At 44.3% G+C, this 23,798-nt stretch overlaps 1 protein-coding gene across 8 annotated transcripts in view; it reads left to right on the plus strand.

The window, feature by feature from the left end:
* Positions 1 to 23,798, plus strand: part of FLNB (filamin B) — a 138,194-nt gene that overhangs the window by 63,840 nt on the left and 50,556 nt on the right. For all 8 annotated transcript variants that reach the window (XM_040246478.1, XM_040246475.1, XM_040246476.1 and 5 more), the window contains exons 5-18: positions 5,725 to 5,843; positions 6,658 to 6,735; positions 7,851 to 8,013; positions 8,597 to 8,794; positions 11,354 to 11,491; positions 13,228 to 13,354; positions 14,317 to 14,453; positions 15,770 to 15,963; positions 17,888 to 18,001; positions 18,594 to 18,737; positions 18,989 to 19,112; positions 19,445 to 19,605; positions 20,750 to 20,840; positions 21,112 to 21,281. In XM_040246478.1, coding sequence (XP_040102412.1) covers positions 5,725 to 5,843; positions 6,658 to 6,735; positions 7,851 to 8,013; positions 8,597 to 8,794; positions 11,354 to 11,491; positions 13,228 to 13,354; positions 14,317 to 14,453; positions 15,770 to 15,963; positions 17,888 to 18,001; positions 18,594 to 18,737; positions 18,989 to 19,112; positions 19,445 to 19,605; positions 20,750 to 20,840; positions 21,112 to 21,281 — 1,958 coding nt within the window. The remainder of the gene's footprint in view (positions 1 to 5,724; positions 5,844 to 6,657; positions 6,736 to 7,850; positions 8,014 to 8,596; positions 8,795 to 11,353; positions 11,492 to 13,227; positions 13,355 to 14,316; positions 14,454 to 15,769; positions 15,964 to 17,887; positions 18,002 to 18,593; positions 18,738 to 18,988; positions 19,113 to 19,444; positions 19,606 to 20,749; positions 20,841 to 21,111; positions 21,282 to 23,798) is intronic.

Genomic DNA, 23,798 nt, shown 5'->3' on the forward strand with positions numbered 1-23,798 from the left:
TATTTTTATTTTTAAAATTTATTTTATTTTTATTTTTTAATTTATTTTTTATTTTACTTTACAATTCTGTATTGTAATTTATTTATTTTTAATTGGAGGATAATTGCTTTATGATATGGTGTTGGTCTCTGCCATATAGCAACATGAATCAGCCACTGATCTTGATTATTCAGGATCGAGAATGTGTAAGCTTAATATTTAAAGACATCCCAGGCCTTCTTTGTCAGATAGCTTTTTAAAAATTTCCTTCTATACCTAAAGGTCCTTGTGTTTATTTCTATCCTTTTCTGTCTTGTGAATCTAGGCTTCCAAGAACAGTGCTACTTTAATGTAATGGAGATGGATGAGTTTGTACTTTGTGATTTGGATGCAGTAACCCTGAGATGAAGAAAGGACTATTCTTTCCATTTTTCAGATGAGCAATCAGAGGCCCAATCCACAAAGGAAAGGGGATGTTGGAGTGGAGGGAGAAGGTGAATGGCGAGGTCTCCCAGATCGCCATGGTGCGATGCAGCAGGAGCCTGGGTCTTCTGACTGCTGATTCATTTCTCCTTTTGGTTATGTGAAAGCTGTGCAGGTTTCCAGATGCAGTGGGAGCTATTGTTAACCCCTGGCAGATAACTTCCTTGCGAAGACATCCTGTTTATAATCTCCCAGCCAGCTGCCAGGAGTGTTCTGCTCAAAATGATAGAGTAGCTCAGAGGTATTCTGAGGAATTTGGTTTTCTGGTTGGCACCTGACTTCAAGCCTGTTAGCTTTATTTACAGAGAACAGTTGCATTTCAGCCCAGTGTGGTTTCTGGTAAAAATTAGTACGACAGGATACAATTTATTCTCTTTTCTGTGGTGAGGGGGAAGAGTACATTGTATTTTCATAATTGCAATTAGGATCACACACACACAAAGTATTTCCCATGGTTTCCCAGATTTCCTATAATCTGCCTACTGCTCTTAACATTCTAATGTGTCCTCTTGCTCTGTGTGTGCGCGCATGTGTGTGATTGTTGAACTATTCAAAAATATATCGCAGGCATGGTAACATTTTGCTCCTCAAAACATCAGCAAACCTTTCCTAAGAATAGGAGGACATCCTCTATGTAACCACAGTATTCATTATCACACATAAGAAAATAGGACAATAATTTCATAACAGCTCATATGCAGTTTATAATTAAATTTCTCTTATCCTACAGTTGTCTGTTTTACAGTTTTCTTGTTTTACAAACTAGGATCTGATTAAGACTCACTTTCTACATTTGCTTGTTACTTTATCTGAAACTCTTAATCTAAAATAATTTTCCCAAACTTTCTTTTCTTCTTCTTTTTTTTTTAATGGCACTGACTTTCTAAAGATGTAGAGCACTTGTCTATCCACTCATTCCCTTTGAAGTTAGCAGGGCCCTACTTGGCATCAGCTTGGTCTTGAAAGGACACACGACCAGGGCAGCGTGCTGAGTGTGCACTGTTCTCAGCCCCGTTCTCGTCTTTTGCAGCATGATTAAGAGGACAGAGAGTTCTGGAACAGCCTACTTGCCATTTGAAGTCCTTCTGGCAATGAAGTGGGCTCTGTGCCATCATTTGTGTTATATCGAGACAGGGGACTTTGTTCACAGCTGTAGCCACAGTGCAGTCGAGTGAAGGTTGGCACGTCCATGCATGCTTTAAAAGTGCTTTCTCTCTAAGCCCTAGTCAAAGACGCTGGCAGGAATAAGGAATCTGATTTGAAAGGTTATGCTTCCCTTAAAGGCAGAAAAGTTGCAAACAGCCAAATCTCTTTGTCAACAAAATTGGTCAAATGGATTGAATCTAATCAAGGCATAAAGTGCTTGTTTGCAATAAGCTTATCGCTGGTATCCAGTTTCCCTGTTGTTAATGTGAAACGGTTTCCTTTCACAGTGCTGTTTTCTAGAAAATGACCTCTTGCTGCAGCTAAGGAATGTGGCTAGTCATTGCCATTTCCTTCATTTGACTCTGTAAGTTTTATATACTTAGGGAGGAAACACACACACATATATATGTATCGTTTGTATTTTTGTGCCATGGTAAAATGCCTATAACATAACATTCACTAATTTAACTCCTTTTAGGTTCACCTAAGACATTAAGTATATTCATATAGTCACTGTGTTATGAAACCATCTCCTCTCTTCATCTCTAGAACTTTCTGCATCTTCCTGAATTGAAACTCTGTACCCACCAAACGCAACTCTCCATCCTCACGTACCCCGGCCCTGGCAAGTGCCATTCTACTTTCTGCTTCTATGATGTTGTTCAGTTGCTAAGTTGTGTCCAACTCTTTGCAACCCCGTGGACTGCAGCACAGCAGGCTTCCCTGTCCTTCACCATCCCCGAGTTTGATCAGACTCATGTCCAGCGAGTTGGTGATGCCATCCAATCATCTCATCCTCAGTTGTCCCCTTCTCCTGGCCTCAGTCTGTTTCTGTGGATTTGCCTCTTCTAGGTACCTTGTAAGTGGACTCATATAGTATTGATATTTGTCCTTTTGTGTTTGGTTTACTGTATGTAGCATAGGGTTTACAAGATTCATTCATGTTGTTGCATGTATAAAAATTTCATTCCTTTTTCAAGCTGAATAATATTTTGTTGCCTGCATATTCCACATTTTGTTTTTCCATTTTTCTGTCAGTGGACATTCAGGGTTTTTTAATACCTTTTAGCTATTGCGAATAATGCTGCTGTGAGCATATGCATACAAGTATCTGAGTCCCTGCTTTCACTTTTGGGGGGATATATGTAGAAGTGGAATTGCTGGATCATACGGTAATTCTATGTTTAAATTTTTTTTTTTTTTTAAGTAGAAAGACAGAATGGTCATTTTAGGGAACAGGGCCACATGTGAGGCCACATGGGCAGCACCTTAGGTATTACCTTGTCCTTGATGAGACAAAGGGGAGGGGCAATTTGTTCTCTCCTGTGTGGCCATGTTGCTTTGTTTCTGCTGACAGAACCAAGACATAGAGAGTGTTTCATCTTGTAGTTTTTAAAGAGTTGGTGTTGACCAAGTTGCAATTACCAGCTGGTCAGCATTTGCAGATCTATTCACTGAGACCCATTCACTGGAAGGAGGGAAGGCTAGCGAGATGTGAACCTACAGCCACAAGCAGGCCTTTGTGATGGGCTCCCTGGCAGGGTTCAGCATGCTGAAAGCATGTATCCATGGACAAGCAGAAAACTTTAATGAAACCTGGGTTCTGTATGGAGCATCCACTGCCTAGGAAGGCCTCAGCACATTTAGTTCTGAGTAATCCTAGGGAACAGTGGTTTCTCTGCACGGGAAGCATCATCTCCCAAATAGGTGTGGCTCTGCTTCCTAACCAACCATGGTTAGCCAGAGAAGAGGAGCCCAGTCTCTGGCTTTGGATAGGCTGACTTTGCAGGCTGTTGGAGTTAGATGGAGTGGATATTTATAAATGTTTTAAGTGCATGATCAAATCTTTGTTAAATGACATAATTTTCATATAAATTTTAAGCAAAAGAAAAAGTTAGAAAACAACAGTTGAAAGTCCCATTTTGTAGCTGCTAGCCCCATTTGGAGGTATTTCTTTCCAGCCATTTTTCTATGCTGAAATGAGTTCAAACTGTATATTTTCTTCAATTTGCATTTTTTTACCTAACAGGGTGTGTTATGTAACTATCTATTACCAGTTTTTCTCAAATTATTTATTGGAAAGCTAATATAAATCCAGATATAGTAACAAATGACCCAGTGTCTTCAACCCAGACCAATGGGAAAGAAGAGATGAAGAGAAATCTAGGGAGTAAATAAGGTTTAAGAGATTTAGCAACCAGTTGTAACATGTGAAAATTATTTGGTCCTATTTAAACTGTTAAAAAAAATTCATTAGACTTTTTTTTAAGATTCAAAATATTTTATTTATTTATTTTTGTGACACTTCCAAGATAATTTAGGACTTTGAACACTGAACATTTGATGTTATTAAGGAATTCCATTTGATGTTATTAAGGAATTATTTTTATCTTTTGATGTGGGCATTCTAAAAATATCTTCTAAAGATACGTAGTGAATGTTTATGGATGAAAACTAAGAGGACTAGGATTTGTATCCAAATAATACAAGAGGAGAAAAGAGGTGAGAATGAAGCGGTGAAACAAGACAGGCTGTGAACTGACAGTAGTTGAAGCTAAGTGATAGGTACGTGGGATTCATTTTAGTATCTCTCCATGTCTGTATCGGTTGAGGATTCTCCATAATAATAATAATAACAAAAACTTTTTAAAAAGTAATACTTCCGGGAAGATGGAATAGAAGTACTTTTTCTAATGCTCCCCACTAAGTACAACTAAAACCCCTGGGAATTTTCTACAGGGTAAATGTAAGGAGTCTCAGAAAGAGATTTAAGGCAAAGCAGCTAGGGATCCTGGGTCTGAAGATTGGCACTGTAGTGAATTCCTTGAATGGTTGAAAAATTCCTAAATTTGGCAAAAAAAAAAAGCAGAACATAAACCTACAGCTTCAAGAAACTGAGAGAAACCCAAGCAATTGCGCTCCTTAACATTTAGCCAGAGGAATAAAAGCTTAACATTTGCACACAGTCCTGTGTATGAATGTTTATAGCAGCTTTATCAGTAATAGACAACTGGAAACAACCCAGATGTCCTTCGCTGGGTGAATGGTTAAATAAACAGTGGTGCATCCATATCATGGAATATTACTCAATGATAAAAAGAACAGGCTTTTGATACAGGCAGCATCCTGGATGAAACTGCAGAGAATGATGCTTGTGGAAAAAGCTAATCCCCAAAGGTTATATAATGTGTGATTCCATTATATGACATTTTACAAATGATAAAATTAGAGATGAAGAACAGGTTAGTACTGTGAAGGGTTACAAAAGGGATGGCTATGAAAGATCGATAGGAGAGTTCCCTGTGGGGTAGAAATGTTCTGTATCTTGATTGTGCCGTGACTTGTGATATTGTACTAGAGTTTTGTAGGATGTATCCATTTGGGGAACTAGGTAAAGGGTATTATTAATTCTTACACTTGTATGCTACTCTATCTCAAATTAATTTGCTCAATCATTCAATTTACAAATTGAATTAAAAATAAGTACAATATTTAAAACATTTTAAGTAATACAAAAATGATCTTTAGGGAATTCTCTGGTGGTCCAGTGGTTAGGACTTGGAGCTTTCACTGTGATGATCTGGGTTCAGTCCCTGCTCAGGGAACTAAGATCCTGCAAGCTGCATGGTGCGGCCAAAAACAGAACAAGAAACAAAAATGGTCTTTAACAAAAAATGAATCACACTTTGTCTGCTTCCCCAAGGCAAGCCCTACTTCTAGTTACCACATCATTTTCACAGACATGTAATGTAGCCTTTTGACTGAAGTTCTCTGAATATTTCAGAACCGAATATTGCTTAAATACCAAGGACAAGATTTGAGTTATTTTAAAAAATTTATTTGGATGCATTGAGTGTTAGTTGTAGCATGTAGGATCTAGTTCCCCGACTAGGGAACAAACCTGGGCCTCCTGCATTGGGAGCGTGAAGTCTTAGACACTGGACCATGAAGGAAGTCCCCAAATTTGTGAGTTTTTGACCTGATTATTCCCGTCATGGTTTGTCACCATCTCTCACATGGCAGAAGCAGGAATGGGTTTCCTGTCTCATTTCCCTGAAGAAGACACTGTTGGGGCCTGACCCAGTTTGTAATGTGCTTATGTAAACCCATGAACAGGTATCGAGCCCACTGGGAACATGGTGAAGCAGCCGGCTAAGTTCACCGTGGATACAATCAGCGCCGGGCAAGGTGATGTCATGGTGTTTGTTGAGGACCCAGAAGGGAACAAAGAGGAGGTATGTTGGAGGAGGCTGCCTCCCCTGTTAGTATCCCATGGAAACTTTGGCACTTATAACAGGGCCAGGGACTGTGTCTCTATTTTTCTTATTAAAGCTCAAAACAAAAGCTTTTTTTTTTTTTTCTTTAAAAAAGAATCCTGAGTCTTAGAGCAGTTAAATTCACTTGCCTAAGGGTTGTGTTTAAAGTATCATATAAATTGATACCCAAGGACACACATTATATAATACAATAAAATATCGCATTTAACTATTATTACTGATAAAATACAGTCCAGTAGCAATACTGATTCCCTGCTCTTTCCCCATGCTTATCATCCTCTGGTTCCTCCCTCAGGACCTTTGCACATACTGCATCTTCTGTCTCCCTGTCTTCTTAAGACTGTATTTTATTCCTAGCGCTTAGCACCATCTGAAGTTCTACATTTATCGGCGTAATTGTCTGTTTCTCCCACTGAGGCAGGAATTGTGCCTGATTTATTTTTGGTACCTGTTCCTGGGCTTGGTGTTTCATAAGCTCTTAATAACTACTGGGCCAAGAAAGGTTTAGGTTACTAGCTTCATAGTCTCTCTCATCTGGAAGGGTAACAGCCCTGAGACGATGGAGAGGCCTGACTTGGTTTTACCTGTGTGCTAATGTGACTTGGTTTCCGTGACTTCAGGCTGCTTCTCTCAGAGGTTCCTGCAGGAGTGGTGGGCCAGAGAAGAGCCAGGGCAGGTTCCTGGCCTGGCACCTTGCCATGGGCCCTTGGCGAGCACAGCACACTTACTCATACCGGTGCCTTCTCTAACTGTCACTCATCTTACCTCCTAGGCACTCGTGACCCCTGACAGCGATAAGAACAAGACATACTCTGTGGAGTATCTGCCCAAGGTCACCGGACTGCACAAAGTAAGATAAGACATCATGGCCTTTGCTTGAATGCTCTTCTGTGCTTGCTTTGATAGATGCGGAAGAAGCATGGTTTTCTTAAGTTTGCATCTATCTATCATCTATCTATCTATCTATGGTTGCTCTGGATTTTCATTGCTTCTTGCAGGCTTTCTCTTGTTATGGCACGTGGGGGCTTCCTCCAGTTGCGTTGTGCTGACTTCTTGTGGTGCATGGGCTCAGTTGCTCCACAGTATGTGGGATCTTCCCCGACCAGGGGTTGAATCTGCACTGGCAGGTGGACTCTTCACCTTTGGACCATCTGGAAAGTCCCTTAAATCCTCTTCTGATTTCTATTTCTGTTTATAGTAGTATCAACGTTCATTGTCAAAAATCTCGGATCCCTGTGAATCAGACTTGAGATAATCGCTACTCCATGCAGATTGGTTGAATTCCATTAAATTCTTTGCAGTATCGTAAGATTTTTCTGACTCCACTGAGATAACTAATAACTGTAACTGCAAGCCTGGAGTGTAAATGCTGAGCTATGGGCTCTTTGTCTTTAGTGCTTCCTTAAATATCCCTCTTCAGAGTGCTCCAGAGGCTCCATCAGCATCAAAGCCTGAATGCAGAGAAGGCCAGTTGACTAGAGTGGAGGCCAGTGGCCCACCCAATCCAATAACCCTCAGAATTTAAAAGAGGAGAACTTCGACTCAAAGTTTAGACAGAAATCTGTCTTATGTCTCAAGTCCATGTATCTGAAAATAGTCTTGGTCCTTTGAAAAATACTTTGACTCTTAGATTTGAAATCCTGGAACTCTACATGATATTCTATACGGACAGTGGTCCCTTTTGCAGCTGCCTTAAAGAGTCTGGTGTCTAGAGATTGAAGTGCTTGTGCATATTGCCACTATAGAGGCTAATCTAGGCATGTCTGATGTGTTTTAGTTGGCTAAAGGCCTGATGTCCCAGACCCAGCTGTGTGGTTGGTAGAGTCAGATGGGAGTCCCACTGAGGCCACTTCCCCAGAGCTCCTTGTTCCAGGATCTTTGTGTGTATGATCAGGAAGGTGGAGGAGAGGGTGGTCTCACTGAGCAAGAAGAAGTGATGATGTCTCCCCTGCTTGTCATTTGTAGGTCACAGTCCTCTTTGCAGGACAGCACATCTCCAAGAGCCCATTCGAGGTGAATGTCGACAAGGCCCAGGGAGACGCCAGTAAAGTCACTGCAAAAGGCCCAGGCTTGGAAGCTGCTGGCAACATCGCCAATAAGCCCACCTATTTTGACATCTACACAGCAGGTAGCACCTTTCCTCTTCCAGAGCCGGAGATAATCCTTAGAAATCTGAGATGCTGGACTTCTTGTCTTTTGATTCAACAACAAAACTACAAAATTAGCTTTTTCAAATGTGTTGGTTATATTTCGAGATTTTTCAAAACCAGCTTTTCTTCTCTAAAATCTCATACTCAATCTTAACTTTGATTATTAATAATCAGTTTCTGACTTGACTAAATAAATACTCCAAAGAGACTAAGGTTTAACAATCATCTCTTGGACCAAATGCTATGCAAGGTCCAGTGGGAAGGAGGGGTAAGAAAAGGAAAAAATAAAACACAGTTCTTGAATTTTCAGCTTTCTTTTAAATATAGAAATTTTAGGAAATAGGGATTGTGGGAAAATGAAAGTTGGTTATGACCCTCCTCCCCATAAGCAACTTTCCTTTCTCCACCTTCCTTATTTCTGCTAGGAAACAGGTCTGGGTATGTACCTTCTGAATGCCTCTCTGTCTCCTGTGGTTTGCATTTTATACCTGCTTTCGCTCTCATCAGCAGGGAACTTCCTAGAGGGCGACTTGGACTCATGGCCTGTTCTCTCTCTCCTAGGTGCTGGCGTGGGCGACATTGGTGTGGAGGTGGAAGATCCCCAGGGGAAGAACACCGTGGAGTTGCTCGTGGAAGACAGAGGAAACCAAGTGTATCGATGTGTGTACAAACCAATGCAGCCTGGCCCCCACCTGGTCAAGGTTTCCTTTGCTGGGGACACCATCCCCAAGAGTCCCTTCGTTGTTCAGGTCGGCGAAGGTGAGTGCTGGAATAGCTGACCGCCTCTGGTTCTGGCATTCAGGCTGGCTGTGCATGACAGGGCCCAGCACTGAACTCAGACTTGTCATTTTGCTGCCAAGGCCCCTTTGGCAGGAAGTATCCTCAAGACATTAATACTAGTATCTACTTTGTCCTCAAGATACTAACACTAATAGCTTCCTATATGCTGTGCAGTGACCTAAGTGCTTTACTTATATTAACCTGTTTAATCCGTCCCCAAAACACTTCTGCCAGGATTCATGGTGCTCACTGAGAGATGCAGGATGGAAGCTGTGTGAGGAGAGGGTGTCTGTGGCTGAGGTTCAGTGACGTGGCACGTCCCCTGTGGCCTCCTTTACTGGCTGTCAGGCAGAGAGCACGATGGCAGCTAGTCATGACACCAGCCATGGTGTCCCGGGGGCTATTGCTGTTCCCAGTGGGCACCTGAGACACTGAGGCTTAGGTGTCATAAGGTATGAGTATGGACTAGACCAGTGGTCCCCAACCCCTGGAACCGGGCTGCACAGCAGGAGGTGAGCGGCAGGCCAGGGAGCAGAGTTGCATCTGTGTTTACAGCTGCTCTCCATCGCTTGCATCACTGCCTGTTTTTCCGCCTGTCAGGGCAGCGGCAGCATTAGATTTCTCATAAGAGCATGAACCCTACTGTGCTTGAATCATCTCCAAACCACTCGCCTCCACCCCAGGCCATGGAAAAATTGTCTTCCACAGAACTAGTCCCTGGTGCCCGAAAGGGTTGGGGGCTGCTGGACTAGACGTCAGTAGGAATAGAACTGTGGTCTCTGTCAGCTCCTACTGCAGCCAGAAGCATGCATTTCTCTCTAATGTTAGACTCTTTCCTTCTGACTTAGTTACTCTCTTTTTTTCCCCCCAACTCTGCTGCCTTTTCTAACCAGTACTTGCCTTTCCCTGTTCTGTTCTGTGCATCTGCGTCTGCAGACCTGGCTTCCTCTTCTGAATCCGGCCTCTTGGCCAGCCTGGAGCCTGAAGCTGTTGGCTTCCTAGTCGAAAGCACTGGGCCAGAGGCATCTCACTGGGTAAGGGCTGGTTGGGTGGGCCAGTCTTTGTGCTGCCTCCGGTGTCCACCGGGCCTGTGCTCTTCATGACCGTGGGAAATTGCAGTGCAGGTGTTAGCACCACCTGTCTGGCCAGAGCCCAGATTTACTCTCTGATTACATCTACACATCTCTAGGCCATCTGAAGATGCTGGAAAATCCGGTGGTTTCCTTCAAGCTTTTTAGTTCCATTTAGTGTTTATATGAACTGCTGATGTTGAGACTCTTGCCCATACTCAGGATTTCCATGACTTTTATTTTTTTAAAGATACATTTAAACCTTCCAAGGGAAGTCCTGTCATCCTGTTGTGACTTATTTCTGGTATGACCAACTTCTCTCCCCTTGACAAAGGGGGAAAAAAATAAACGTATTCAGAAACAGAACTTCATTTGACACAATGCAAGAAAGAATATTGAACAGCTTTCCTAGTTTTAATGATGTTTTGTGACTTCCTCTCACTTGTGGATTACTTTTTTCATTTCTGGCATGTCCTTCTAGCACTTGTACTAGTTAATACTTAATAGAGTTTTTCTGTGGATGTACTGACCCTTCCTCCACTTAAATGATTTTACGATAAACAGTCTTGTCTTCTGGAGTCTGTGACACCCTAGTGTATAGAGGGAGCCTGTCAAATATGCAGTGTCAGATTTGGAAAGGAACAACCTGACATTTTACTCGTTAATCTCCCATTTCTATATTTAATGAGAAGGTTGCTCATGTTACCAAAAAAGTCCCAGGGCACATCGATGTCTTTTATCAACCAACAAACCCCATGGAATCGTTTTGTGAACCTCTTACGTAGGAATGTTAGAAGCTACCTTTGCCCTAGACATACAACTTTAGGTTTTTAAACTGGACCCAGAAAGCAAATTGAGAGTGGGGTTTACTCCTAATTATAGAGTAGCCACCTGCATTCCAAGGACCTTGTAACAGCACTGAAATGTTTGTCTGCCTTGGTCGAGGTGGGGTTGATCTGGTCTTCTTTTGCACCATCCTCTGGCTCTTCCTGCGGAAGAGAAGAACATTTAGACTTTTAGAAGCAACTGAGCCAAAGTTTGGAACCAGGTCAGATGTTTTCAAGTGCTACATTTTCCAAGTAGACCTGAAAAAGTCCAGTCTTCCCAATTACTGGACCCTTGAGTATGGCAGTGAAGTTTGAGCAATGTCCAACCCAGGTCTTAACTCTCTTTTACCACCGAGAGGATAAATGCCAGGATTCAGCAAATACCAGGAGTCCAGCGAATTCATGCTGTGCGCTCCTGCTTTTTTTGCCAAAGTAACTTTTCCCCAGTCCCTGGACAAAGTTATATTGTGTCTTTATTTGCTAGCCTGGTGTGCTCCCTGAAGGAGACCCCTGGTCTTAGGCAGCTGCTGCACACTCTGCAAAGCAAACATTTTCTTGGCGGGTGGCTCAAAGTTACCTTGGCTTACTCAACTCAGACTAAAGAATAAAAGGTTGAATTGATGTCGAAACTGTGCTTGCAGCCTGTAATCCAAACGCCTGCCGGGCCAGTGGCCGAGGCCTGCAGCCTAAAGGCATTCGCATCCGAGAAACTGCAGACTTCAGGGTTGACACCAAAGCTGCTGGAAGTGGAGAGCTTGGCGTCACCATTAAGGGTCCTAGTAAGTGCTCCTTTGCTTTCCTGTCTCAATGTGATTTCAGCTTAACTTGACAGCCATGACCTATGGGTCTCATCACATAGCCAGTTCTGATCAATTTATCCCAGAGAGCTGTGTCAGAGATTGGAGGCTCTCTCTGCTCCATGTAGAAGGAAACTGACTGTTTAGTCATGTCTGCCCTGGATGTGGGAACAGTGTTGGATTGACAGCCTCACATGTTAGGGCTTCTGGAAAAAGAAATAAATATTGGAGCTGGAACAGCAACATGAAATGGCCCCCCCCCCCCCTTTTTTTTTTTTTTTTTGAGGAAACCTAGGCTCAGAGAGGAAGGGTCTTGTCCACAGTCACAAAGCTTTTAAGCATCTGAGCTGGAATTCAAGCCTGATCTCCAAAGCCAGTAATTTCCCCCTCTACAGGTTACATTTTATAGACAATGAAATTATGGCAGATACCTAATTACTTTGATGAGTGCTTATAGAAGGAGAATAAATTCCCTACGATTAAGTCTTCTCTGTAGATAAATGCCACTTGTGGAAGAGTGCATTGCACCTTGCAACTCACTCTTGCTCTTTCTTGAGAAAAGAGACAGGAGAGCAGGTATCTACTCTCTTCATGAGTTCCCCACCCTGGGTCAGAGAAACAGCTCGACATTTTCCAGTTGTGAGTACAGTAGCCTCAGCAGTTTTACTCCCCGGCTTTGTAAAATCCTCGCTTTCTCTTCCGGGACTGTTCTCACTCCCCTATGTTCCTAACAGGCTGTGGCAGGAGTGTTCTGAGCTCCAGAAAGTTAATATTTCATCTCAGAGCACTGAGTTTTGGGGCAGCTATGCCCTGAAGGCAGCCAAGGTTCTAGACTGCCCAGACCTGGAGTCAGGCTGCTCAAGGGCTGGCCTCCCTTTTGGCTTGTTGCTACAGGAACTGAGGAGGCGGGTTTTTTTTTTTTTCCCTGACCTTGGATTCTTACTTGACTAAATGGCTTTCCCAGCCAAACCTCAGGGCTCAACATAAAACAAGTTCCTGCCTGATGGCTCAGACTGGAGTTTGTGAGGTAGCCTCTGAAACCTGTTCTCTTGGAGATAGCATACAAGAGCTTTCTTGCTTTCATTGTCCAGTTTTAGTTGAAAAGGATATGCCAGGATCCTAATGCCAAATACTCATAAGCATTTACTCCTTCTACAATTTTAAAAAAATGTTCTTTGCCTTTTTTATATTGATATTTAGGCTTCCCCAGTGGCTCATTGGTAAAGAATTTGCCGATGCAGGAGACATTGTTGATTAACAATGTTGTTATATTAGTTTCAGGTGTACAGCAAACTGATTCAGTTACACATACATATGTATCTATTCTTTTTGAAGTTCTTTTCCCATTTAGATTATTACAGAATATTGAGTAGAGTTCCCTGTGCAATTTTTATGGGCAGCTAAAAAGGATGGCTTTTTGATCATTGAAAAATATTACCAGCCCCAGGGGTTTAGGACCTCATAGGCCCCTCATACATGAGAAAGCTTTCTAAAGCCAGTGAGCTGGGAAATCTTCCATTTCCCCTTACTTTGAAGTAGACATGTATCTGTTTTCAGCTTTGGAGTATCCTCCCAATTTGGGGTGGGGGAATCCCATACTCTGAGATCATCCACGTGGTTTTATTTTGTGGCTGTTGCTGTCTTTCTGTTCCTGTCTTGTGGATTCTCGTTCTGAGTCTGGATGCCTATTGGAAAGACGGTGTGCTTCCTTCCCACAGAGGGTCTGGAGGAGCTGGTGAAACAGAAAGGCTTTCAGGATGGAGTCTATGCATTTGAGTATTACCCCAGCACCCAGGGGAAATACAGCATCTCCATCACGTGGGGGGGACACCACATTCAAAAGAGGTGAGTCTCTAGCAGGAATTGTGTCTTTTCCCGAGGCATGCTCAGCCCAGGACAGGCTTGTAGTGCTCATTTCCCAGGCCGCAGGAGGGAAGGGGAGCTGCTCTATCAAAAGCTTTTCTTTTTTCTTTTTTCAGAACAGTACACAGTCATTTGGCCTGTTCTCAAATGCAGCAGAAAGTCGCTGTGGTTTCAGCTGCCTCGTTTCAAATCAAAAGCTGGCGGTTTAAAGCTGTGGGGAGGCAGACAAGCCAGGAGGAACAGTGATACAGAGCAAATGGGCTGTGTGTCTATACCCCTAATTTAAACAGATTCTCTTTCTTTCGATATGTGCCTCTCTGTTCATGAATGCCATGGGTAAAATGGCAGAATCTGCTGTGGTTGACATGAGAATCCTCGCTGTGAGTGTGGTCAGGATGCAAGGGGCACAGTCTATAGCTTTGCCTTGTGGGCCTCACTTGCCTTCCCTGTATTCACATGCTTTCCAGCTTTCCTGGGGGCAGCTTTAGGCTCTGAATAAATTCCATTTACTTCAAGAGATGTCTGTGTATATTTTAAGCTTCTGAGAATCTAAGCAATGTTTTTTAAGTCTCCTGTGCCAGAGTTAAAGCACATTTATTCATGTTTGAGACAAAGCACATTCAACCCGGTTTTCTTGTTTTAGCACTGGCAGCAGATGGAATGTAGGCACTCGCTTGGCCTTCCAGGGCTCATAGTCTGGTGTACATACAAGGCAAATGACCAGGATAGTGCCAGGCAGTGTGGTTTGAAACAGGCCTATTACATGGTGTTGTTGACATAACAATGGTTGTGGGGGAACCTGTATGGAGGAAGGGCTTGGCTGGAGCTTGGGGCTGCAGATAAAAGGATAAGGCCAGTGGAAAGAGCGTGTATAAAGAGCTTGTGGTTGTATGTAGCCTTTTTTTTGCTTCTCTTTAATGCTTCCTCTGTTCCTTTCCTTCTAGCCCTTTTGAAGTTCAAGTTGGCCCTGAAGCAGGCATGCAGAAAGTCCGTGCATGGGGACCTGGCCTCCATGGCGGGATTGTTGGGCGGTCAGCGGACTTCGTGGTGGAGTCCATTGGTTCTGAAGTGGGGTCTCTGGGTAAGTGGAAGCGGCTTCTGGTGGCTGAGATTGCAGGGTGGCTGGGTCACGTGTTAGGCTGTGTGTTGAGGCCTCCTCTGAGCCTCACTACCCTGAGCCTCCTGGCCGCCTGACCACCTAAGACCATCTCTGGATACTCCTGATAAATAGCAGTTCCCATGTTCTGCTTGTCCTCTGCCTCTGGCACCAGCATTCATTCATCTACTGGATCAAGAGGGCAAAGGCTGCCTGTGGATGTTGTGCCTAAAACAGTACCTGGAAAATAGTTGACACACGGCAGATATTATTGACTGATCCTTAGTTTAGATGAATGAATGAAGTTTGCCAAAATTAGAAATTTGGAAAGTGAATACTCTTTGGAGCATAGTTGAGTGTATTTTAAGTAAGCATCCGGTGTAGATTTGATCATTTTAGAACAAGGGTCGGCACCTCTCCCTGTTAAGGAACAGATAGCAAATATTTCCATATTGAAGGTCATATTCTCTCTGTCACAACTTTGTGACTGTCACTGTAGCCTGATAGCGACCATAGCTAATGCATAAGTGAAGGGGTGTGGTCGTGTTCCTTATTTACCAAAACACGCATTGGGTCAGATCTGGTTCAGCAGTTGAATGATGCCTATGTTAACAAATAGAAATAAGCAAAGAGGAAAAATTAGGAAATCAGCTTTAATTTTTCTGTTTAGAGAAATGATAAACATCTTAATATATCCTTATAGACTAGAAGCAGTATTAGACCTTTGAGTATATCCTTCTAGACTTTATTCCTGTACATAGGCATACAAATGTTGATCTGCTGCAAAGGTATCTTTATATCTTTCTGCCTCAGGCAAATATAGGACCTGTCTCAATTTCCCATGGCATCTATGGAAATCCAAGGTGTGGATATAACTACTGTTAGGCCCTTCAGCAAAATAGCTGAAGAGTTTTGCTATAAAAAACAATGCTGAATATGTATCCTTGTATCTAACTGTTTACACACATCCTTGGTTATTTCCTTCAGATAAAAACCCAGAAGTGGATTTGGTGGGGGCAATGGGTGGGTATTGTTTTAAGGTTTTTGGCTCATGTTACCATATTGCCAACAGAAAGATTTGCTGGTTGACCTTTCCGTTCAATGATGTTTAAAAAAAATATGTAAAATCCAACCTTCCATCTATTTTGAAGACTTAGTAAGCTCGGTTTTGTGGGAAAGGGACCCTAACAGATTTCAGTCTTCTGGCTAGCACTTGGTTTTCAGGGAGGCAGAAGGAATGGGTTGGTAATAACGCAGACTAGATACCTTGTAACCAGAGGGTCTTCCCACTCCGTCCCCAGGGTTTGCCATTGAAGGCCCCTCCCAGGCGAAGATTGAGTATGACGACCAGAATGATGGGTCGTGTGATGTCAAGTACTGGCCCAAGGAGCCGGGTGAATATGCTGTTCACATCATGTGTGACGATGAGGACATCAAGGACAGTCCCTTCATGGCCTACATCCACCCGGCCTCGGGAGACTACAACCCGGACCTGGTGAGTCAGTGTGTCGTGTTTCTGTCCTCTCTCCTCTGGCTCCTGGCATTCTTTCCTATGCCCACAGAGTTCCTTGTGTAGCATGTGAAGAAATCATAGAGAAGAGCCTTTTAAAGCTTAGGAAGTTTCAAAAAAGACCTGAATTAGAAGCCTGGTAGTACCTCCTAGCTGTCTTCCCAGGTGGTTCAGTGGTAAAGAATCTACCTGCCATGCAGGAAATGTGGGTTCGATTCCTGAGTTAGGAAGATCCCTTGGAGAAGGAAATAGTAATCCACTCCAGTATTCTTGTCTGGGAAATCTCATGGACAGAGGAACCTGATGGGCTACAGTCCATGGCGTCGCAAAGAGTTGGATGTGATTTAGTGACTGAAAAACAAGTACCTCTTAGTACATTTCTAACATGTGGCAAGTAACTCACCTCTCTGACTTCTGTGTCTTCCTCTATAAAGTGGGAACTATTCCAGTGGCTGCTTCCTACACTTTCTGGCAAGGTTCAAGGAGGTAACATGAACAAAACCAGCTCTTATTAGCATAGTGCCGGGCCCACAATGGGGGCTCCATAAGCTGCTATGTTTCTTGTACCCCAAGCATCCCATTTCAGTTTTACCACTTTCTATAGGTATTATCTCAAAGTGCTCCTTAGATAAAGACTTGTTAATTTTTACCTCCAACTCCCTTTCTCTTAAGTTGGAGCAATGTTTGCAGTGTCTTCAGGAGCTTTTCTGAATCGTTTAGCAGGCTGATAAGCATGAAGTCTGAGCCAGCTGGGCTTTCGGCAGCCGCCTCCCCCTCCCAACGTGTGCTGTTTTTGGCCCACATGGACAGCTGACCGTAGGCTGACATCAGTCCAGCCTGGTAGCTGGTCCTCTTTGTCCAGCTGCTGGTTCTTTGCTCTCTGGGGGCTGCAGGCCTTTGGGATGTTGTCAGTGGGAAAGGCTCTGAACCCCCTCCAAGTAGGAGCGTTGAAACTAAGCACAGCTGGAGGTCTGTGCACGGGTTACTGCATACATTAATACAGGGAGCACGGGCTGATGTGGGGCCAGGTTTTACAGAGTTTTTCTCATGCATGTTTTTAAGTTCCAGGGTGTGTGTGTGTGTGTGTGTGTGCGTTCAGTCGCTCAGTCGTGCCTGACTCTTTGCGACCCCATGAACTGTAGCCCACCAGGCTCCTCTGTCAATGTGATTCTCTAGGCAAGAATACTGGAGTGGGTTGCCACTTCCTACTCCAAGTTCCAGGTTACTTTAGCATTTTAACTACCATAACCATCCTGTTATGTAGGTACAGTAAGTCTCTTACATACAAATGTGTTCTGTTCTGAGAGCACTTTCATAAGTCGAAGGATGTTATCCTGGGTACCTCACTAACACAATCAGCTATATGGTACTGTACTATAGTAGGGCTACCCAGGTGGCGCAGTGGCAAAGAATCTGCCTTCCAATGCAAGAGATGCAAGAGAAGCAGGTTCGATTCCTGTGTCAGGAAGATCCCCAGGAGGAGGGCATGGCAACCCACTCCATTATTCTTGCCTGGAGAATCCCATGGACAGAGGAGCCTGGTGGGTCACAGTTCATGGGGTTGCAGAGAGTTAGACACAACTGAGCATTCATGTATGTATGTACTGTAATAGATTGATAATACTTTTCACACAAATAATATGTACATAAAAAACACAAAAAATAAACAGTTTTAATCATACAGTACAGTACCTTGAAAGGTGCAGTAGTACCTTACAACAGCTGGCATACAGGGACTGGCACACGTATTCATATCTTTGAAGTTCACAACTTGAAAGTTCATACGTAGAGGACACTGTACCATGAAGCCAGACATAGTTTCCTCTCCCCCTTCCCTGGTCGCCTGTCTTCTGATAGTGTAGTTAGTGCATTACAAAGAAAGGGAGTCACTATTGGCCCTTTGCCCCAGGTGCAAGCATATGGGCCAGGTTTGGAGAAATCCGGATGCATTGTCAACAACCTGGCTGAGTTCACCGTGGATCCTAAGGATGCCGGAAAAGCTCCCTTAAAGATATTTGCTCAGGTAAGTTTCTACCTGCCACCTGTGCAGGGAATTGTCAGGTAACGGGATACATATAACAGCAAGTGACCGGTCCCTTGGATCTTCAGTTTCCTCATTCACACGTTGCAAAAAAGATTATTTATCTCAAAGGGTTTATGTGAGGACTAAAGGGGATTCTAATATGTAAAGCAGGGTGCTTTTCTCATCTTTATGATTTGTGTTCTGTGGAAATCAGGCTTGTCTGTTTCAGATCTCCCCTGTAAGTGTCCTTTAGTGTGGCTGTGATGAGAGGATTTGTAAACAAGAGTGTAGCAAATATGTTTCTCTCATTTAATTGAATTTTGGCCCCAGGATTTAAATGCAGGAATTACAGTTAAGAAGCGCTGAGTGACCTGGCTTTCTTCTGGGAAACCATTTGTTGTTAGTAATTAAAGATAAATAAATGCACGTAGTATTTTATCACTTGTGTTCATTGTATTGAGAACATGGCCCATCATAGGCGCTCCATGAAATTTGGTTGGATGAGTGAGTGGTGATTTGGGAAGACCCATGACCCTGTTTGATGGAGACAGTGTGAGAGCCAGCTCTGTACTTGGCCCCTGCTCTTCTGCAGGATGGGGATGGCCAGCCTATTGACATCCAGATGAAGAGTCGGATGGACGGCACCTACGCCTGCTCATACACCCCAGTTAAGGCCATCAAGCACACCATTGCCGTGGTCTGGGGAGGTGTCAACATCCCGCACAGCCCTTACAGGGTAGGTTATGAAGTGGAATCCTGGTCGTGGTATGAAAAAGCCCGATCCTGAGGCAGGTCTGGGCTCCATGCTTGATGGTCAAGGCAGATACATGGAAACACCATGCTTGGTGTGCCTTGGAAGATGGTGTGGCCAAAAAGGCCAGGTGCTGTAGATTGCCCCCACGTATAACATTCTAACAACTGATGGTGTCTTTACTGGGTCCACATGGAGAAGAACTTAATTACAACTTTTCTCCCTGTCCTCTCTAGGTCAGCATCGGACAGGGTAGCCATCCCCAGAAGGTCAAAGTGTTTGGGCCAGGAGTGGAGAGAAGTGGACTGAAGGCACATGAGCCTACTCACTTCACCGTGGACTGTACTGAGGCTGGCGAAGGTGAAAGGGGGCTTCACCCAGTGCGCTCCTTATTGCTTCTTGGGAAGGAAGTTCTCTTTGTAACGGTTCAAGGGCAATGAACTTTGAACTGAGAAACAGTCCATCTGAATAGATGATTGTTTGTCTAACGAGTGTCTGAGTCAGTTCGGTGGTGAGATCTTTGCTAATCCTCCATTCCTTCTCCAAAACCCTGATTTGAATACCATCCCTTTCTCAGGTTACTTACTGGAAAGTTCCCAGCTGCTTTTCTGCGGTGTGAGCTTGAGCTGGAAGTGATTGCATGGGACGTGCTGTTTCTTGTAAATCAGTGCTAATAGGCTGGTCTGTTCCAGGTGATGTCAGCGTTGGCATTAAATGTGATGCCCGGGTGTTAAGTGACGAGGAAGAAGACGTGGATTTTGACATTATTCACAACGCCAATGATACGTTTACTGTCAAATATGTGCCTCCTGCTGCTGGGCGATACACTATCAAAGTTCTCTTTGCCTCTCAGGTGTGTGGGCATGGGTTCTTTCTGGCCACCTGTGTGTGTATTTCCTTTTTTTTTTTTTTTTTTTTAGCAACAGAGAAAATATCTTGAGAACTCTGCCTAATAGTTTTTCTCTCTGGTTGCTTAAAACCAAGAAGGAATAACAACACCCAAAACTAAAATGTTGCCACTTTCTAATGAAAGTAGGGGTGCATAGTCAGTCAGTGGTTGAAAGCCAGGCTCTTGAAAGAAGTTAGATTTTAATAAACTATCATCAGGTTTTTGAATGAAATGTAATGAATTTCTAGATTGTATTCTACTTCATTGTCTTCGAAACAATGACCTTGGCCTCAGCCTTATAGGAAGAAGAGTTTAGAAGTTTCAAATAGGGTTCATATTTACATGTGATAATGGAGACCAGGAGGAGCAGTACCCATTTTAGGAACCATGGAATCTTGTTGATTCAGATGCATCTTACATAAACATAGGGACCTCAGGAGAAAGCTCCATGCCTCAAATATTGGTCTTGAGTTGACTTCATCCATTTGACCTATCCTGCCTTTATAGTGCAAGATTTTTTTTTCCTAACATCAGATTTATTATTTTTTAAAAAATATTTTGCCAAGAAACTTGGCATTTCGCATCATAGTTGCCCAACCAGGGAGCAAAGGCATTGCCACCTGCAGTGGAAGCATAGAGTCTTAACCACTGGACCACAAGGGAAGTCCCTGCAGGATTCTTTTGGAAGCATTACAGTCAGTGCCTCGCTAATCAGTTCCTTGCATTCCTCAAACCCTAGCTCTCTGCTGTCCTTGAAAGACATTTCCTTCCTCCGATCCCATGTATTGTTGTTTGAGGTTTTATTCTTGGTAGTGTTTTGCATCCTAAAAGTACTCAGCATTTGATGTTAAAGGCTGAGAGTTGTCAGGGTGGTTTTTGGACACTCAGGCCCTTTAACTGTGAGGTCAGGGATCCAGGGATTCATGAGTGACCACTGATGGCCCTTACCTGATGCTAGCATGTAACGCCTTGACCGATCGTTACTCAGAAGTTACTCACCACCTGCTAGGCTAGAAGTGCTGAGGTCTCCCTCTTTGCTTTGGGCAGAAGTTTAAGCTCAGGCAATGGCTTCAGGGACTTTCCTCCTGAGACTGTATCTCTGCTACAGGAAATCCCCACCAGCCCTTTCAGAGTCAAGGTCGACCCTTCCCACGACGCCAGCAAAGTGAAGGCAGAAGGCCCAGGGCTCAGCAAAGCAGGTAAGAGGGTGTGTGCGCGAGCTCACTCTGGAAGCAGTGGGCTCAGTGGGCCCAGGGCCGGAAGTGACCTGCCTCCCCTAGAGCAGGCGCTCTGTCTGGGCTTCAGTTCAGCAGAGGCTGCACTCAGCTGAGCTTCTGGTGTGGCTGAGCGCCAGCCCCTGTCTCCACCTCCTGCCTCCTGGAAGCTGCTGTTGATGAACCTGTCAGACTGGTTCTAAAAGTGAAACTCCTCTGGCTGAGCCTGTCTCCTCCTTTCACTGTCTCCTCCCAGGTGTGGAAAACGGGAAACCCACCCACTTCACTGTCTACACCAAGGGGGCCGGAAAGGCCCCACTCAACGTGCAATTCAGCAGCCCTGGCCCTGGCGATGCCGTGAGGGATCTGGATATCATCGATAACTATGACTACTCTCACACCGTTAAATACACACCCACCCAGCAGGTAGGGCCCCTGCCTGCCTGGGCTGGGTCACTTTGGACACCAGGGGATAATCTCAGCTCGGATCTGTGCTCCTGTGTGAGAGGAAGAGATTCACCCTTTCTTTGTGAACCTCTCTAGGAACGCCGACACAAAACCTGGCTGGTTCTGCCAGGAGGGCCGGGAGGCTTCCCCAAGGACTGGCAGGATGCTTGCCATCCCTCCCCACCCCAATTTCCCGCCTCCATTCTGGGTTTTAGCAGAGAAATGCTGAGCTTTTGAAATTGGACCTAGTGTCTGCCTCTCTCATAGACATTCTCCCCTCCTTACCAGCTGCCTTTGAGTCTTTTGTTAGTTACTCAGAGGGAAAGAATTGCCACACCTCTGTTTATCCTTGCTGGTGCTTTTGCCTTACCTCACCCTTCTTTACAAGGGGGTACAGTGGGGTCTTTCTCAAAGAGCTTTTAGTCCCTCAGTCCTGAAGTGGTACTTCAAGCTCTAAATTATTCCCTTTTACAAAATAGAGGAATACAGAAGTATTTTGTCATGCCACATGCTTTGCTGTTTGTTCTAGACAATAAGGGCCTACAAATCTACCTCTCTGTATGAATTTATGCCTACTTGTTTAAAATTTTGTTTTGATTCATGCCTACCCCTCTAGGGTCTGTGGAGCATATACTCCTGTAGAAAAAACTAGATTCTGCTACTTCTGTATAGTGTTTTAAACAGTCACTCCAAACCTCTGAGAATCCTTCATTTTTTAAAACAGTTTTTAACAATGATTATTATTTTTTGGCCACACAGTGTGACATGCGGGATCTTTGTTCCCCAACCAGGGGTTGAACCCACACCCACTGCAGTGGAAGCGTGAACTCTTAGCCACTGCACCACCAGGGAAGTCCCCCTTCATTCTTGAAGCAGAACCCGCCCCCGCGCCCCCCCTTCTCCCCTCCCCCGCCCGTGTGAGAAAAGCCATTTGTAAGAGAGAAAGGGCAATGTTTTCTGCCAAAGCACTGAGAAGCATTCCCTCCTACCCCGGGCCTTGTCAGTGAGGACCTCGCTGGAGTGCAGTGGAGCAGAATGAGGGAATGGTGTGGGTGTCCCCCTGCCCTGGGGGCTACACATCCGGGGAGACGGAATCTTTCCTTTGAGAATTGCCCTGGCAGTGCGAGGTTCTCTAGGGCAGGTTCTTGTGTGGCCTTTCATCTCCGTGTCTGCTTCTTTCAGACCCTGTGTCTATATACCTTTTTGTGTTTCGGCAGAGCTGCTAGAAATTAAGTTGCCGACATCAGGACAGGTTTTGACTTGCACCCCCAGAAAGGACTTTGGAACTTCCATTGCCCTGGATGCTCCCTATGGTTTCTTTCTGTCCTCACGAGGGTTCATTATTAGTAATTGTAAAAGGGAAGCTCTCATAGGTGAATGCCATTTTCTCATTAGGACACTCAGTGCTATGGTAGGTCATTGTTTTCCTGCTGATGCTTATCAGGGCTGATGGAAGCCTTAGCACTGGCGACCTCGGCTTGATAGCATCTTTGTTTTCACTTCTCCACATTCCTGAGGAGAAGGTACATGGCTATGCTCACTGGTCAAGATCACAAGATCATAGGTTCTTCTAAAAACATTCTGAGACTCTTGATCCTGTATCTATAAGCTTTGTTGGGTTTCGGCTGAGCTGCTGCAAAGTGGGTAAGTAGCAGATGTCAGGGCAGCTTCAGGTTTTGACTTGCCCTCTCAGAAAGGACTTTTGGACCCAACGCCCTATTAGTAATATATATATGTATATATTTTATTTATTTTTGGTTGTGCTGGGTCTTCGTTGTTTAGTCACAAAGTCGTGTTTGACTCTGTGACGCTGTAGACTGTAGCCCGTGAGGGTCCTCTGTCCATGGGATGTCCCAAGCAAGAATATTGGAGTGAGTTGCCATTTCCTTCTCCAGGGGATCTTCCCAACCCAGGGATGGGACCCACGTCTCCTTCATTGGTAGGTGGATTCTTCACCACTGAGCCTCCAGGGAATCCCTAGTTGTGGCATGCAGGATCCTTATTGCAGCCTGAGAACTCTTAGTTGAGGCATATGGGAATCTAGTTCCTTGACCAAGGATCAAACCCAGGCCCCTTGCATTGGGAGCGCAGAGTCTTAGCCACTCGACCACCAGGGGAGCCTTGAGATGTGACACTCTTGGGGCAGCGGACCCTGTGGTTTTGTGCAGAATACATCCTAGAAAGTCAGTACTCCCTCTTTCATAGAGGCACCTCATTTTTATCTTGGCTTTTCCCTGCTTCTTTATTACAAAAGGAATATAAGAAAATATTCCATAAGTCAAAAGCTACACCCTTTCAAAACTCCATCCGCGACAGTTTTCATTGGGGGCTGAATTCCAGCGAGCCCTCTGGCAATTCATCCTTCCTTCCCCCTTGCTTCTTCCCCTCCCACGTTCTCTAACGTGATACCCAGATGTTTGAGGGTGAGGACAACCTTAATCCACTGAGACAGCTGTGGGTTTTCATGGGGCCTTGGTGTGGATGGAGGCACTCAGC

The sequence above is a fragment of the Oryx dammah genome, unplaced genomic scaffold, assembly GCF_014754425.2.
Source record: "Oryx dammah isolate SB20612 unplaced genomic scaffold, SCBI_Odam_1.1 HiC_scaffold_9, whole genome shotgun sequence".
NCBI lineage: Eukaryota > Metazoa > Chordata > Mammalia > Artiodactyla > Bovidae > Oryx > Oryx dammah.